We start from the raw sequence: 17,686 nt of genomic DNA, 5'->3' as shown, positions 1-17,686 counted from the left end.
AATGTGCATTACTTTATATTTATCCACATTAAATTTCATTTGCCATTTTGTCGCCCAATCACTTAGTTTTGTGAGATCTTTTTGAAATACTTCACAGTCTGCTTTGGTCTTAGCTATCTTGAGCAGTTTAGTATCATCTACAAACTTTGCCACCTCACTGTTTTCCCCTTTCTGGAGATCATTTATGGATAAGTTGAATAGGATTGGTCCTAGGACTGACCCTTGGGGAACACCACTAGTTACCCCTCTCCATTCTGAAAATTTACCATTTATTCCTACCCTTTGTTCCGTGTCTTTTAACCAGTTCTCAGTCCATGAAAGGATCTTCCCTCTTATCCAATGACAACTTAATTTACATAAGAGCCTTTTGTGAGGGACCTTGTCAAAGGCTTTCTGGAAATCTAAGTACATTATGTCCACTGAATCCCCCTTGTCCACATGTTTGTTGACCCCTTCAAAGAACTCTAATAGATTAGTAAGACATGATTTCCCTTTACAGAAACCATGTTGACTTTTGCCCAACAATTTATGTTTTTCTATGTGTCTGACAATTTTATTCTTTACTATTGTTTCAACTTTAATTTGCCCGGTACTGATGTTAGACTTACTGATCCGTAATTGATGGGATCACCTCTAGAGCCCTTTTTAAATATTGGCATTACATTAGCTATCTTCCAGTCATTGGGTATAGAAGCTGATTTAAAGGACAGGTTACAAATCATAGCTAATAGTTCTGCAATTTCATATTTGAGTTCTTTCAGAACTCTTAGGTGAATGCCATCAGGTCCAGGTGACTTGTTACTGTTAAGTTTATCAGTTCATTCCAAAACCTCATCTAATGACACTTCAATCTGTGACAATTCCTCCAATTTCTCTTGCTTTATTCAAATCATACTATACTGGCATATAATATTGATGATTTAGTGCATGAAAGTGCATGCCCACTTCGTTTTCTGATTAAAATACATCAGACGTGTGCATGCTCTTTGTCAGTCAGGCAGCATTAACGAAGATTTTTATGGATATAACCTACCAATTTGTTTTGATTGTGTTCATGACTTCTATTCACCTAGCCACAGAAGAACAAGCTTTTATTCACAAGAATTCTTGCTGGAAGCAAAATCTTTCAAATCCTAGTGTGAATAAAAATCTGTTTATGAGAGCATTTCTATTGGGACTACTCTTGTGGCCATTTTGCAAAGCTGTTTTAATTACTCCCACATTAGTCTGATACTTACAAATATTCACAGATAATTTGTGAACGGAAAAAGGAATTCCAGTTGATAAAGCTTAGGCCATCTGATCAAGGAGCAGACACAACAGCATGTGACTTACGTGACTAGCTCATAAAGTATGAATAGTAAATATTCATTGAAACCAGCTCAAAAACTCTATGATCAATGTTCATGCACAAAGTATTCAACACTTGTAAAAAATGAGCAAATTAGTATTTATTATTAGTAATACTGCAGTGCCTATAGGCCCCAACTCAGATTAGGACCCCTGGTTCTAGGCATTGTTCACACAGTGAGAGAAAGTTTGTGCCTTGAAGAGCTTGCAGTCTAAATAGGCAAGGTGGACAAAGGGGTGAGAAGGGAATGGACACAAATGACCTTTTCCAAAGTTATCTAGCAGGTTGTGGCAGAACTGTGAATCCTGACTCCTAGCCTAGTGCCTTGTCAACTAGATAACACTGTCTTTAATACAATGCACAACCTCTTCACAGAGCAGTCACAAAAAAAAAAAAAAAAAAGGCTGAATTTCTTGGCTAAACTATTTGCAACAAACTATTTGATATGGTCTAGTTAGTAATTCTTAAAATATTTTTTAGTTTAAATCAGGAATCACTGTTTAGTGTCTGTTTTCCTTTACATTTTTCAGGAGCTGTGAATGGACTCTGAATATCTCAAGAGATGCCTAGGAATATGCTTGGCAAAGGGACTTGCAGAAGTGGTAGAGCATCGGCCCATAGACCCAATAGAGTACCTGGCATACTGGATTTACAAATACAGGAGAAATTTAGATGAAGAACAAGAGGTGGATCTCTCTGCATTTAAAATGATTACTGTTACTCTTTCACAAACTTTAATGACAATATAGCCAATATTAGTTAATCTTTTTTCTGATTTGTCAATATCATGCAATGACAGAGGAAGCAGGAGAGGGCTGAACTGGAGCAAGAACGTGAGGAGGCCCTGAAAGAACTGGAAATGTTAGAAAAAATGAAGGAGGAAGAACTCACGATCCAGCAGAAACTTGCAGAGGAGCAGCAGGTATGGCATAATATAGTCAATAATAAAAGTAATTAAAATTTCTAGCAGATAATACTGTGGCATTGACACCTCATAACTAAGGCTACGTTTTAATCACTGGTATTTTTAGTAAAAGTCATGGACAGTAAACAAAAATTCATGTCCCGTGACCTGACCATGACTTGTACTATATACCCCTGACTAAATATTGGGTGCTCGGTGGGTGGGGGGGGCAGGGGGGGAAGAGGGTAGCCCAGTAGTTCCATGGGGCTCTGGGGTGGGGGGTGGCCCAAGGGGCAGCGCAGGTGCTCTGGGATGGGGTGCAGTCCGGGACCCTCGCTAGTGCTGGATGGGGGAGGAGGTTTGGTGGGGCTGGTAGGCTCCCTACCTGGTTCTGCGTGGCTCCCTGAAAGCGGCGACATGTCCCTTGGCTCCTAGGCAGAAGCGTGGCTAGGGGGCTCTGCACACTGTCTGCATCCTGAGTGCTGGCTCTGCAGCGCCCATTGGCTGTGAACTGCAGCCTGTGGGAGCTGCGGGGGTGGTGTCTGCAGGCAGAGGCAGTGCGTAGACCTGCCTGGCCGCGCCTCCGCCAAGGAGCCGAGGGAGGGACATGTTGCTGCTTCCAGGGAGTCCCCCGAGGTAAGAGCTGCCCAGAGCCCTCACCCCTTCCTGCACGCCAGCCCTGGAGCCCCGCCCACACCCAAACTCCTGCTGTTTCGGGGGTGGGGGAGTGTAGTGACCTGAGACTGCTCCAGCAGCAGCCGGTGTGGCTGACCCCCAGGCCAGTCGCTCCAGCCTCTGCAGAATTCACAGAGGTCTCTGAAAGTCACACAGTCCGTGACTTCCGTGACCTCCACGACAGACTCGCAGCCTTATTCATAACACTGGAACCAACCTAGGTATGTATTTTATGGTGACGTACTGCATATGTCCATATAATGGTGTTACAATAATGCAGTATAAAAGCACTATAATGTGATTTGCATAGTGTCTATGTGTCAAATAATAAGTGACATGACCATCCAGAACATGGAAGTGGTTAAGTAGGGAAACTGACTTTGCAGTATGATATCCTTAAATAATGCAGAACCGAGAGGCAAAGAATACCCAATTTAAGGCTTCTCTGAGCATCAGTAACTTACAAGTAGTCTGTCGGGTGCTGGAGTTCATTATGTATAGTTGCCTGTCAGTTAAGTCTGTCAATTAATCGCAGTTAACTCACACAACTAACTAAAAATATTAATTGTGATTAAAAAAATTAAACATGATTAATCGCAATTTTAATTGCACTGTTAATAATAGAATACCAATTGAAATTTATTAAATATTTTGGGTGTTTTTCTACATTTTCAAATATATTGATTTCAATTACAACAAAGAATACAAAGTGTACAGTGCTCATTTTATATTATTTTTTATTACAAATATTTGCACTGTAAAAATGATAAAATAAATAGTATTTTTCAGTTCACCTCATACAAGTACTGTAGTGCAATCTCTTTATCATGAACATGCAACTTACAAATGTAGATTTTTTTTCTTACATAACTGCACTCAAAAACAAAGCTATGTGAAACTTTAGAGCCTACAAGTCCTCTCAGTCCTACTTCTTCTTCAGCCAACCACTAGGACAAACAAGTTTGTTTACATTTACAGGAGATGCTGCTGCCTGCTTCTTATTTACAGTGTCACCTGAAAGTGAGAACTAGCGTTTGCCTGGCACTTTTGTAGCCAGATTTGCAAGGTATTTACGTGCCAGATATGCTAAACATTCGTATGCCCCTTCTTGCTTTGGCCACCATTCTAGAGGACATACTTCCATGCTGATGATTCTTGTTAAAAAAAATAGTGAGTTAATTAAATTTGTGACTGAATTCTTTGGGGGAGAATTGTATGTCTCCTGCTCTGTGTTTTACCCACAATCTGCCATATATTTCATGTTATAGCAGTCTCAGATGATGACTCAGCACATGTTCGTTTTAGGAGCACTTTCACTGTAGATCTGACAAAGTGCAAAGAAGGTACCAATGTGAGATATCTAAAGATAGCTACAGCACTTGACCCAAGGTTTAAGAATCTGAAGTGCCTTCCCAGATCTGACAGGGACCAGGTGTGGAAGACACTTTCAGAAGTCTTAAAAGAGCAGCACTCCGATGCGGAAACTACAGAACCCAAACCACCAAAAAAGAAAATTAACCTTCTGCTGGTGGCATCTGACTCAGACAATGAAAATGAACATGCGTCAGTCCGCATTGCTTTGGATCATTAGTGAGCAGAAGCCGACATCAACATGGATGCATGTCCTTTGGAATGGTGGTCGAAGCATGAAGAGACATATGACTCTTTCCCACATCTGGAATGTAAATATCTTGCGACGCCGGGTACAACAGTGCCATGTGAATGCCTGTTCTCACTTCAGGTGACAGTGTAAATAAGAAGCGGGTGGAATTATCTCCTGCAAATGTAATCAAACTTGTTTGTCTGAGCGATTGGCTGAACAAGAAGTAGGACTGAGTGGACTTTCTAGGCTCTGAAGTTTTACATTGTCTTATTTTTGAGTGCAGTTATTTTTTGTATGTAATTCTACATTGGTAAGTTCAACTTTCGTGATAAAGAGATTGCAGTACAGTACTTGTATGAGGTGAATTGAAAAATAAAATGTTTTTGTTTTTTACAGAGCAAATATTTATAATAAAAAATAAATATAAAATGAGCACTGTACACATTGTATTCTGTGTTGTAATTAAAATCAATATATTTGAAAATGTGGGAAACATCCAAAAATATTTAAATAAATGGTATTTTATTACTAACACCGCGATTAATCACAATTAATTGTTTTAATCACTTGACAGCCCTACTGTCCATGCACATGCTAGGTGTACTCAGTAGATCTGGACTACTCCCTGTGTAGTGGCAGACAATCAACAGATCTGTAATTTATACACACATACAACTTTATAAGTGGTTGCCATTATATGGTTATGGAACACATCCACTGTGGTTCCCTGATCCGTGACTAAGCCTCGTATCCTATGTGGAGTTTAGAGCTGAGAAATTTTTTTTTTTTTTTTTTGCAAATATTTGTTTGAATTGGACGTTGAATTTTGATTTGATCATGTATGCATTTTTGTCATGTTTGCTTTCAACAAAAATTATGTGAGCATTTGAGCCTTACTGTTACGAGTGTTCATCATGCAAAGTGAATGTTTCAATATTTGTAAAATGCATGTTTCGGATGTATATTTGAATATAAATTTCATAATTTATACTGTGTTGGTTAGTTACATATAAAGGCAGCTTCAAGCAAATCTAGGGAACCACTGCACAATTATTTGACTGGGCTCCACTTGCATGTCTGCAATTTAATGTGTAACCTTCTCCATGTTATTTGGCCCAACTGCTCTGCTCTAACACTGCATATGGGAAGGGGAGGTAATAGGGAATGTATCCAGAAATTGTGTGTTTGTGGAAAAAGTCGGGATTAGCGGATGGAGGTTTCCTGTTAAATAAAAGGAGGGAAAATCTGTGGTCTGGGATAGCATGGGCTATGGATATGTCCTGATTCTTCTTGAGGCTCAATTTATCATCACAGTAGAGTTATTTCAGCATAAAACCATTTGTATGTGACATTATATAGAACTGAAACATGAGAAGTAAAGACTACACCCACATTGCTAGCTGGCCTTGGTAGAGCAGACCCCTGCCCCCCATGACCCAAAGCCACCTGTGTGAACAAGCAGTGTCTGAAATGGCCCTGTTTGTATATCACATGGTACTGTTGCCATTCCCAGATTGGGATTTCTTACATAATTAACCATAAAAGTGTAATCTAAGCATATGACAATCAAATACACAATTTTAAACTCATGCTGCTCTCATTAGTTTAGCTGTATAAGTTATAGCATGAGTTGCATATTGTATATTCTTTTATACTTTTAAATTCTCAATTTAACAGTTTGAAAACCGAATTATTTGCTGAAGAATTTCATGAAGCATTTCAAATAATTAATACATATGAGAATATGATGTTATACCTGCAGGTGGCTCACAAAGAAAGAAAAGGCTAAATTAATTAAATAAGTTATTTGTTGAAGAATTTTCCCCTCAGCTCTGCCACAGTAAATTCACATTTTTCAAGGGACTGGTTGTGAGTGGGTCACTGTTTTGAACGACTAGCTCTGGGCACATACATGTGCTCTGTATGAATGCATATGGCCAAAAGGCATTTGAATGCTACTTTTGGACTTAGTGGTCATGTTTGTTAATATATTTTCACAAAATATTACAGCAAATAAAACAAGGTTTTTGCTGTACTATTTGATTCTCCATAAGTGTTAATGAATAAAACATTACATATACTTAAATTATGCAATTTCTGATATATGATGGCAGCAAAGACCTTAGGCCCAGATTTTTAAAGGTATGTAGACGTTCATGTGTTCAGCATTGCAACAGCAAACTGATTTAGGAGCCTAAATCTCATTTTCAAGACAGATTAGGCATTTAGGAACCTAAACCCTACAGACTGTCCATGAGATTTTGGCTCCTATGTGCTTAAATCCCTTTTGAAATGAGATTTAGCCACCTAAATCAGTTAGACATTGCAACGCTGAATGCAGTAGCACCTAAAACACCTTTAAAATCTGGGTCTTAAATTCTTATGAGTTCTAGTTGTCTTCAAATGAACATTAGATTTGACCTTTAATGAGAGTGTGTGAGGGATGTATGGAAGGTTAAGGTCTTCAATTGTCTATTCCGTTTTCCCTTTGACAATCAAAAGACCTTGCTCTCCATTCTGGTCCACAACTGATAAGATTGTTGAGTCACCTGATATTTCAGCAAATCTAAACTTATTATTATTTCAGTTATTGTAGGTTTATGTTTTCAAGCATAAAATACATTGTAAATGATGAAGAAAAAGTATGCAGTGTTGTTGTAGCCGTGTCAGTTGCACACGAGGATGGGTGAGGTAATATGTTTCACTGAACTGACTTATGGTGGTGAGAGAGACACGGTTTTGGCTTACATAGAGCTCCTCTTCAGGTCTGGGAAACTTACCCAGAATGTCACAGCTAAATACTGTGACAAGATGGATAAGTCCCTTCATTTTCAATTTAAACCGATTTTTACTTAAAAAATCTCGGGTTTTACAAAAAGTAGTATTCTTTTTTTCTGTATCATTCAAACATACAAAAAAACCTGTGTTTTATTAGGAAAATACAGTACATTGCATGAGATATATGTATTATGATAATACATTAGTTTGTGTGTATACGGAAAGCTGCCTGTTGAACTAAGGCTATATATTAGTCTAGAAAATACACACAATAAACAAACAGGCACGCACGCAAGCTCTGAAGTGCATGCACATCTGAATGTCCTGATGAATCTCACATCCACCGTGTACACATTTCAAGCTGTTAGCAGATAACGGTTTAAAGATGGGAAAAAAATGAAAATGAGAATATGTTTCATAATGTAAGGAAGTATTCAAAAGTTTAAAAAAAAACAAAAACGTGAGAAAAGGATGAAGTTGAGTGTATGTGCTGCAAATGGTGTGGCATCATAGCCGACACTCAGGCCAACCGGACTAAAGAACATTTGGAGAGCAAATGACACTTAAGACTAAAACGAGAAGGTGAAAACAGAAACAAGCAAACATTGGAATCAGCATTCATCTGGGCATGGCAAGAGTGAGATCAAAATGATCTAATAAGTAATTTATACATGCCATCTGCTTTACAGTGCAGCCGCTAAGCCTTGCTGATGGTCCTTTGGAGGATTTTATATGAAATTTCTGTCCAACAGCAAAATCTTTGCCAAATTCAATCAATATGACGAAGAAATATTTGGAGGAGAATGATGTTGCTCTGACCACCAAAATTAAAGAGAGGTTGATTGGAAATACAGTTAGTTCTTTGATTTTTGATGACTCGTCAGATGTTCTCGACCGCCCAATCCTGGTGATTTTGTTTTCATTTTTCATTTTGTTTTGGAGAAGCCTACACTCATTTTGGCAGATATGGAGTTTGTAAAGTCAGCAGTCAAACAGTCGCAGCTTGTGTCAGTAAAACTTTAAATGAATATGCACTTTTATGGAAGGATTTGAGCTACAGTGAATTCTGACTCGGCTTCTTACTGTGCGAAGTTCACATAAGATGTAAAGCTGAATGAAAAACCTAAATTGCTTTGTCTTACCCAGCTCACCTGCTGCATGTTACTATCTCTCTTGCAACAGAGGTTCCCAGAATGGCCGATTTAAAAAATTTCATAATAGATGCTGGTGCAGTTTTCAAGCATTCAAATAAAAATCTTCTATGATGTTTGCAAAGAGATCGCACTTGAATGCAGCATTTCAGTTCAAGTTGTACCAACAAGATGGTTTAGTCTGTATTTGGCTGCACTGAGTGTTCAGAATGCAATAGGTGTATTAATGCAACTTTTACATCACAAAGAGTTCAACAGTGGAAAAGCCATAAAGCTGAAATCTCAAGCAACTATGTAAGAAATTAGGCAAAGCCTTTTGTCATAAATATAAAGGGAAGGGTAAACCCCTTTGAAATCCCTCCTGGCCAGGGGAAAGCTCCTCTCACCTGTAAAGGGTTAAGAAGCTAAAGGTAACCTTGCTGGCACCTGACCAAAATGGCCAATGAGGAGACAAGATACTTTCAAAAGCTGGGAGGAGGGAGAGAAACAAAGGGTCTGTGTGTCTGTCTATAGTCTGTCTTTGTCGGGGATAGACCAGGAATGGAGTCTTAGAACTTTTAGTAAGTAATCTAGCTAGGTATGTGTTAGATTATGATTTTTTTAAATGTCTGAGAAAAGAATTGTGCTGAATAGAATAACTATTTCTGTCTGTGTATCTTTTTGGTAACTTAAGGTTTTGCCTAGAGGGGTGCTCTATGTTTTTGAATCTAATTACCCTGCAAGATATCTACCATCCTGATTTTACAGGGGGGATTTCTTCATTTCTATTTACTTCTATTTTTATTAAAAGTCTTCTTGTAAGAAACTGAATGCTTTTTCATTGTTCTCAGATCCAAGGGTTTGGGTCTGTGGTCACCTATGCAAATTGGTGAGGCTTTTTATCCAACATTTCCCAGGAAAGTGGGGGGTGCAAGTGTTGGGAGGATTGTTCATTGTTCTTAAGATCCAAGGGTCTGGGTCTGTAGTCACCTAGGCAAATTGGTGAGGCTTTTTGCCAAACCTTGTCCAGGAAGTGGGGTGCAAGGTTTTGGGAAGTATTTTGGGGGGAAGGACGTGTCCAAACAGCTCTTCCCCAGTAACCAGTATTAGTTTGGTGGTGGTAGCGGCCAGTCCAAGGACAACGGGTGGAATATTTTGTACCTTGGGGAAGTTTTGACCTAAGCTGGTAAAGATAAGCTTAGGAGGTTTTTCATGCAGGTCCCCACATCTGTACCCTAGAGTTCAGAGTGGGGGAGGAACCTTGACACTTTTGTACAAAACTCAAATTCCTGATTGAAACACTTCAGCCACTACATGAAGCACAGAAGAAATTGAAATCGAGTTCTTTAACAGATGTTGCATTTTCTAATACAGAGGTGTCTGGCATTCTGGTTAACAATCTCTCAGCAGAACTTTCTCACAAAAGCACATCTGGGGAGATTCCAGAAATTTTTTTTTCATATCTGTGTTGCCAGTCACTGAGAAGGACCAGCTTGCAAAAGCCTTCAAAAGTTTTTATGAAGAGCTGTCAAAGAAGTGGGAAGCTACTGATGCTCGCAATATGTCCCCTACAGCTTTTCAGAGAGACTCATCATTCTGGAAAGTCATTGTGCTGTTTGACCCTCATCGTAAAGGGTGGCCTCAGCTGATAAATTTAAAGAGTATGCTTGTATAATCTCCCCTTTTGTGGCTTCTAAAGAAGAAAGTACAAAACTAGAAAGTGAATTCTGTGCCTATATGGCAATGCCTTCCCCAGACAACCATGCCATCATGGTTGAATTCCTCTTGAATACTGGGAAATCCACCACACTGACTGTCCAACTTTGAGCCGTGCTCTCTCTCGCATCCTCAGTGTCCCACCTGTCTCGGTTGATATAGAGAGAGTATTTTTGAAATTCAGCTACATCCAAGACTGTAGGAAAATGGGCCTGGGCAAAGACTGCTTAAAAATAATATTGCTGTAAGCCTATGCTACGCAGGACTTTTGGAAATTACACTGAAGGACCTCACAATGAGTGTTTATAAATATTTTAAAATATTGGGCCCAATTACTAAATGTAAATATTTATAGACTAATTGTTCTAAGTCTACAACAGTAAGCTGCTTATTCCTATGAAAAGCTTTATTTGGGGATTAGCGATATATTGTTTTCTTGAACTCAGAGGTGGCATTGTGTTTTGAGTTCTGTTTTAGTTCTGCAGTAAACCACATTGAATTCCATTCATGAACGCATTAATCTATTGAATGCTTTTCCTCCCTATCCTTCTGTCCACTAAAATAAATCCCACTATTTACCCAGAAAAATTAGTAAAAGTTTTTGCACTGATTTTCAGCTGTTTTTGTTGTTACAGTAATAAACACCGATAAATGCCCGGGAAAAAATAAATAAAATAAAAACTGAAAACGAAGGACTGTAAGGATGGGACAGATTGTTTAGCATAAGTAGTTAACACATACTTCAAGGGACCATTCAAGGTAAAGTGGTCCGTTAACATCCCTCCAACAATGGGGAGAAAATGAACATGGGGGGTTGCTAGTGGGTGATTGTTGCAATAAGCCATAAATCTAGTGTCTCTATTCAGTCCATGATTTTTAGTGTCTAGTAAAGTTATGAATTTAAGCTTCCTTGAAATATGTTAACTACTTATGCTAAACAATCTGTTCCATCTTGTATTTTGTTGTAACACTATGAGTAATTCCCAGACCTGAAGAAGAGCTGTGTAAGCTCGAAAGCTTGTCTCTTTCACCAACAAAAGTTGGTCCAATAAAATATATTACCTCATCCATCTTGTCCCTCGGAAAAAAAGTACATACAAACTCCTCACTTAAAGTCATCCTGGTTAAAGTTGTTTCATTGTGTTGCTGATCAATTACGCAGTGCTCCCTTATAGAGTTGTTTCGCAGCCGCCTGCTTTGTCCACTGCTTGCAGGAAGAGCAGCTCGTTGCAGCTAGCTGGTGGGGGCTTGGAACTAAGGTTGACCAGCAACCCCCCATCAGCTCCCCGCTCCCCTAAGTTCCCTGTGCCGCAGCCACCCAGCAGGCTATCAACTGCCAGCAGTTCAGCTGTCCCTCCCCCCACTGCCACATGCTGCTCCTGCCCTCTGCCTTGGAGCTGCTCCCGGGAGCCTCCTGCTTGCTGTGCAGGGAGGGAGGAAGAGGGGGGCTAATGTCAGGGTGTCCTCCTGCTCCTGCCCCTCCTGCTTACCCCTTCTCCATATAGAGCAGGGTGGGGACAGGACAGGGCTCAGGAGGGAGAGAGCTTGAGGCCGCAGCTGCTGTCTCAACTTCCTGATATACTTAAATAGGCAGTGTACTTAGAGTGGCATCAGCATACTTAAAGGGGCAATGTGCATCTCTCTCTCTCTCCCACACACAGGGTGTGTGTCTCTATCTCCCATGCTGTCTTCCCTCCCTCCATTCGTGCTGCCTTGTTGAGTGTGAGGCTACATTAACAACAATGTGTTAACCTTTGAGGGCTCAGCCAAGTGCTAGTTCATCATTTAGCAGTAAGGGATTCCCTGGGAAATATCACACCCTCTTCCACCTTCTGACTCCACCACCTCAATCAAGCTTCACAATCATCATTGCTGTGTACAGTATTAAATTGTTTGTTTAAAACTGATACTCTGTGTGTGTGTGTGTGTGTGTGTGTATATATATATACACACACATAATATAGTTTTTTGTCTGGTGAAAAAAATTTCCCTGGAACCTAACCCCCCCATTTACATTTATTCGTATGGAGAAATTGGATTAATTTAACATCGTTTTGCTTAAAGTCTCATTTTTCAGGAACATAACTATAACGTTAAGCGAGGAGTTACTGTATATAAAACCTCTGCTTTGTAAACTTTAACACCAACATAGGTCATCCTACTGTAGTTTGACTTTTTTTCTCAATTTGTCCATGTTATATTGCTTCCATAAAATGACTGCAGGCTCAGCTGGAACAAGAACGTGAGGAGGCTCAGCTGGAAGTAGAAAGGGTAGAGAAAAAGAAAGCAGAAGAGCTGTCCTTGCAGCAAAAAGCTGAAGAGGTCTGACAAACTTCCGTTAATAATAATAGTAATAATAATAATAATTAGATAATGTCACAGATCACCAACTAGCTTTTCCAAGATCTATGCTTAGATGTCAAACATCCTCCCTGATCAGTGCAGGAATTGTGTATGTTTACTTTTAGCCTATGGACATTTGACCAAACTGTCCAAGTCTGTGAAAGAACATTTCTGGGATGCATGTCTAGCCCTCCAGCTTCATTTCAAACTTCCCGAGTTAGACACTGGGCTGGACTATCAGTCTCTTCGGTATATTTTTCGTAACCAAGTATAAATGGTTTCAGAGTGCAGCTTATTATACATTTGTTTGCTTAGTGGTGCTGCAGTCTTCCTTAGTTATGGTTATGAGAGTGTTTTTGTTTAAATGGGAACACAAGTGAATGTTATTTGTAAATGCAAACACACCTAAGATTTGTCTACACTAACAGTTTTGTTGCTTTAGCTTTGTGTACCTAACACAGTAAACCTTCCTACTCTGAATACACTTATGCTAGTATAAAAGTGTTTATACCAATATAGCTTATTCTGGTTTGTGAAGCAAAATAAGTTATACCGTCATAAGGGATCTTTCTGTTGGTATACCTTTGTCTACATACGGCTTTTACAGGTATGTCATAAAAAAAATCACACCCCAACTGGCATGACTATACTGATAAAACTTTTAAGTATAGACCAGCCTCTAGTATATGGGGTTCATCACAATCTAAAGGAGAACACTTTTTTCAGATCATTTTGTCAAAATATTGACAATGTATCACTATCTAAATATCAAACTTTATACTACATGAAAACCTAAAATTGTTTAAACTCCTCTAATAATAATTAATATTAGCCCTAACAGTAATACATAGACCTTTTTCACACTTAATTTATTTATGCCAGGGCTTTGTTTCCATAAATCTCTACTCTATGGCATCTGTTTATTTTCATTAGTTTAATGCATACTAAGGTTCTTTGACATATATTCAGAGTTCTTAAATACATTTGTGACAAAATTAACAGAATTACTAATGACTCACAGGAAGCTTTGTAATTCAATTGTAGGAACTGGAGGATAAATCAAGGACATTAGCTGAGCTTACAGATAAATATGGAGCCCCTAATTTGACCCGAGTTGAGGAGATAGATGAGAGCGGGCAATCTGATGTAAGTACCAGGGGAAAAAAAAGTCTAAGTAATCCCTGCATAGAGATTTTTCTGTCCCCACTGATGCCTATACAGTTAAGGCTGTGTCAGCACTTCCATTATGGCCTAAAAGAGAGTATTTGGGCCGTATTTTCCAGACCTCCTGAAGAGAGCTTGATCCCCAGTGCATGTTAGAGCAGCCTTTGGAATACGCTCTCTGGTTGTTGGCTGCCACTGGCCCCCACAGGCCATTCCCACAGCCAAGGATGAGTTGATTATAGGAACTCTCTGGCCCTGCTTCATTTTCCCCCAGCTGTGCCCCTGTTTCAGCAGTTGAGGAAACGGTGATGGAGCCAATGTGGTAAAGGAAATCCTTAAATTTCAAACTTTGTACATTCAACATTTTTTTCCAAATGAAAGTTTCAATATTCCCAGGGGAGCAGCTGCCTCCCCTTGCCTCTCTGATCATATGGCTATGATAAGTGCTAATTTAATCAGCTGGAGGTGAATCTTGAGAGTAATTAGAGGCTCTTTCTTTTCCTGGTGTGCTAAAGCACACGGTTCTCACAATACTCCTTGCATCTGTCACTACAGGGAAGTGAGAGAACATGAATCAAATTTTGACTTGTGCAAGTCATCGCAGCGTGAATAACAATATCTCTTGGGCCAGCCACTAGTAGTCAAATGTATCCAGTTACATATGTCTTTTGATGGTCAAAAGAATGTGTTAGATCCCACTTTTCAATTCAACATTTTTGAAATAAGAAGTCTTTAAGTAACCGAATATATTTTGTTTTAATTGATTGTTTAAGTCAAGATACTGGTAAAGACTGTTTGTAGTTCCAGTATGCTGTTGCCAGATTTTTTTTTCTTTGAATTACATTAAGTTGTCTTGCCCATCTTATTTTATTGTCAGTAATGTAATTTCAGCTTTGACTTTACATTGTATGAGGAATTTTTGTTAACATGTTTTTCATGTAATAACAGCCTGTTATTTTACAAATGTTTTACAGGTGGCTCTTATTTTTAATGTAGCTAAGAATACATTTGAAGTCAGGTTTTCACAGTTAAGCTCATGTAATCGTATGCATGCAACTGCAGGCATATTTGGTGTGTAGTTATTACTGCATTTGCACATGCACACTGGGTAATCAGATATACAAATGAGTAATAATTATATGTGTAGCCATATACCTATGTCATTACCCAGTGTTAGGCATATAAATTAGGTTCACAGTTGTGTAAGCATTAGTCTGGTGATGACACATTCTTTTTGCATTCTGGAAAGATATTGTCAGTGAGTTTACTTAAAAATTGTGGGACCAGATCAATATTCTTACAGTATTGTACACACTTGCACCCTTCAGTGCCCTTTGTTAGCTTGGGATAATTGTCTCTATACAGTCTGTCTTGTTGATGGTAGAGGTGAATAAAAACTAAAGTGTTATTTCACTGAATAGGAGAATGCATAGTCTTGCTGAAGGTTGTCTAAACACTGTTTCTGTTTGCTTTGGTTTGTAGCACTTTTTATCAATTTCTGTTAATATTGGTGAGTAATTCTTTTTTCTTTCTTTCTTTCTTTTGCTATTAGGCTGCAATGAATATCACGGCTGAATCAGAGGAAGAAAACCCAACTGATACAAAAGTCGATTCCTGAAGTTTAGTGACTTACTGTAATTGTGTATTTAATATATGGAATGAATTTATCAATGATACCTGGGGGTTTGAGAGTTAGATAAAATGTTTTAAGGCAGCTAATTTAAGGCAAATATCATAAAAATAAATATCATTCAAATTCTGGGAAAAACTGATTTGACTTGCTACTGATTACTAATTCATTAGTGTTCTGTGCATCAGGTTGTAAATACTGTACCTGGATTCAGTGGAACCAGGAGAGACAATTAATCTCTTCTAAAGATGATACACTGAATTCCATGTAGTTCACTAGATAAGGTACTTTCAGAGAAGTATCCCAAATCCTAATATCCTGACTGGCCTTCATGAATATTAAATATTAAAGCTCTAGAAGTAACCTTAGGGATTCATCCTGATGTCATTGTCCAAAAATTCTCCTCTTCTCATTTATTAGATCGGTTACCGCTTCCATCCAGAACTAGTTGCATTTCATTAGTGGAAGAAGTGATTCCTGTACGTACACTGTTTATAATAAAGGTCTTGATCTGAGTTCTCTAGGATCAATAGGATTACTCATGTATTGAAAATTTTACACATGCTTAAGTGCTTTGCTGTATGTGGGCTACAATGCTCAGTACCTTGCAGGATAGAGTCCAAAATGCTTTCAAATGAAAGGTGTTATCTGATGAATTCTTGTTAGTAATGGGCAAACCTCAAAAGGTTTTGAAGTTCACTTCAAATAGGCATCAGATAATCATCATATCTGAATTTAGCCTGATTTCCTGACCAAAGAGATTTCCTTTTTCTTGTGAGATTTCCAAAATTCTCTGGTTTTCTCCTGGGCAAAAATTCCACAATTACGGTATTTTTTTCTTTATTTCATTACGTATGTTCCAAATTGAACCCAGGAAGAGCAGATATGTCTATTTATAAAAAACACAAACTATAAAACCTTTAAAAAATCCAAATTTGTTTTGAGTTTGAGCTGGATATTGATTGTTCAAGTTTTATTCAAATGGCTTCTTCTGTTCTTAATCAGATTACTTTTAACAAGGAAATGATGGTGCTTTGTTGCTGATTGTCAAGAGTGTTAACTTGCCTGCTCTAAATAGACACTTGTCTGGAAAAGACATCAGAATTCAGAAACTGGATGACTCTTGGTTATAAAATAAAAAGGTTTCTTTCCACCTCAGTGTCTTGTAGCAGTACATATTAGTTGAGCAGTCAACATTCAGTTAAGATCAATAATATATAATAAAATATTACTCCATTACAAATTCAGTATATGTTTTTTTTAATTGATATTTTTGTGTTTTGGGATGAAAGAGAGATTTTGGGATATCTTAGCAGTTTGATAATTAATCTATGCTAAAGCTAGTTCTAGGATTTCTTCTACCCTTTATAAGTTAGAAAATATGTAGACTCTACAGGCAAAGGTCAGTCATGCAATAAATACTTTCCTGTCCTAGTTTAACTTGCTCTGTTCATGTGGCAAAGCTGCCACTGAGCAGAAATGTGTCAAAATGTTGTGCTTTTAACACCATCGATTCATAATGAAATTCTCCAAGAAAATCTTTGCTCTTTCTGCACTCTCTACTATTGATTCCTCACTTCAGTGCATTAGTGTCTTTGGGTCAATCCCTTAAAGTCAACAGAAAGATTCTCAGTGACTTTGAATCATGCTTTAATTTCATGCTGGAAAGTGGCATAGGGCTGATAGGTTAAATGCATCTTTGCAAAGTGCTAAAAATGCTGCATTGTAGCAACAAGTAAAAAATATGTAAAATAGCCTTGGATTTCTGTTGGCAAATAAATATTGAAAACCCAAAACTATACTATTGCCCATGCATGTTGATAGTTTTATGCTGTTTATTGGCATCTGCCTGTTTTAGAAAGAACTTTTCTATAAAAACACAACAGTAGAGCATCAATAGTCTGGGACGCATTCCTACAAACTTTGATTCATGCAGCTATCCTTAATTATGTAAATAGTCGCATAAAAGTAAATGGAACTATTTGTGTGAATAAGTATTTAGAGGTTTGGATTCCCGTGTTGCAGTGTATAAATTTATTCTGAATTGATGCATATTTGTGTAATTTTAATGGCAGCTGTGTCTCCATGTCCTATCCCTTATTCAGCTTTGAAAATCTCAGCCTTGATATGTAATTGGGAAATACAGCTAAAACACGAGACTGTGGCCCTTAACATGCTGGTTAATAATTTGAGCCATTAATTCCCTATCACACCAATAGAAACACAGTACCTACTTGCTATTTCATTCACTCCCATTCTGATCACTTGGTTTGAAATGAACTGTTGATCTTGTTATACATATGTCCACCAGGGTGCATATTATATCTTGGCATCACATGGCAGTATTTGTAATGTCCGTAACAATCCGTGAATACAACTTTTTTTCACAGTT

The 17,686-nt window shown here is 38.3% G+C and overlaps 1 protein-coding gene across 3 annotated transcripts in view; it reads left to right on the top strand.

Moving 5' to 3' along the window:
• The window catches only part of DYDC1 (DPY30 domain containing 1), a 21,098-nt gene extending 3,412 nt beyond the window's left edge, over positions 1-17,686 (top strand). For 2 of the 3 annotated variants that reach the window (XM_073353271.2, XM_073353270.1), the window contains 5 exons: positions 1,882-2,037; positions 2,151-2,273; positions 12,381-12,479; positions 13,545-13,646; positions 15,217-17,686. In XM_073353271.2, the coding sequence (XP_073209372.1) occupies positions 1,891-2,037; positions 2,151-2,273; positions 12,381-12,479; positions 13,545-13,646; positions 15,217-15,282 (537 nt within the window). In that variant the 5' untranslated portion in view covers positions 1,882-1,890 and the 3' untranslated portion in view covers positions 15,283-17,686. The remainder of the gene's footprint in view (positions 1-1,881; positions 2,038-2,150; positions 2,274-12,380; positions 12,480-13,544; positions 13,647-15,216) is intronic. The other variant, XM_073353272.1, reaches the window with a different exon arrangement.

The sequence above is a fragment of the Lepidochelys kempii genome, chromosome 7, assembly GCF_965140285.1.
Source record: "Lepidochelys kempii isolate rLepKem1 chromosome 7, rLepKem1.hap1, whole genome shotgun sequence".
Lineage (NCBI taxonomy): Eukaryota > Metazoa > Chordata > Testudines > Cheloniidae > Lepidochelys > Lepidochelys kempii.
This window is presented reverse-complemented; position numbering and strand designations above follow the sequence as displayed.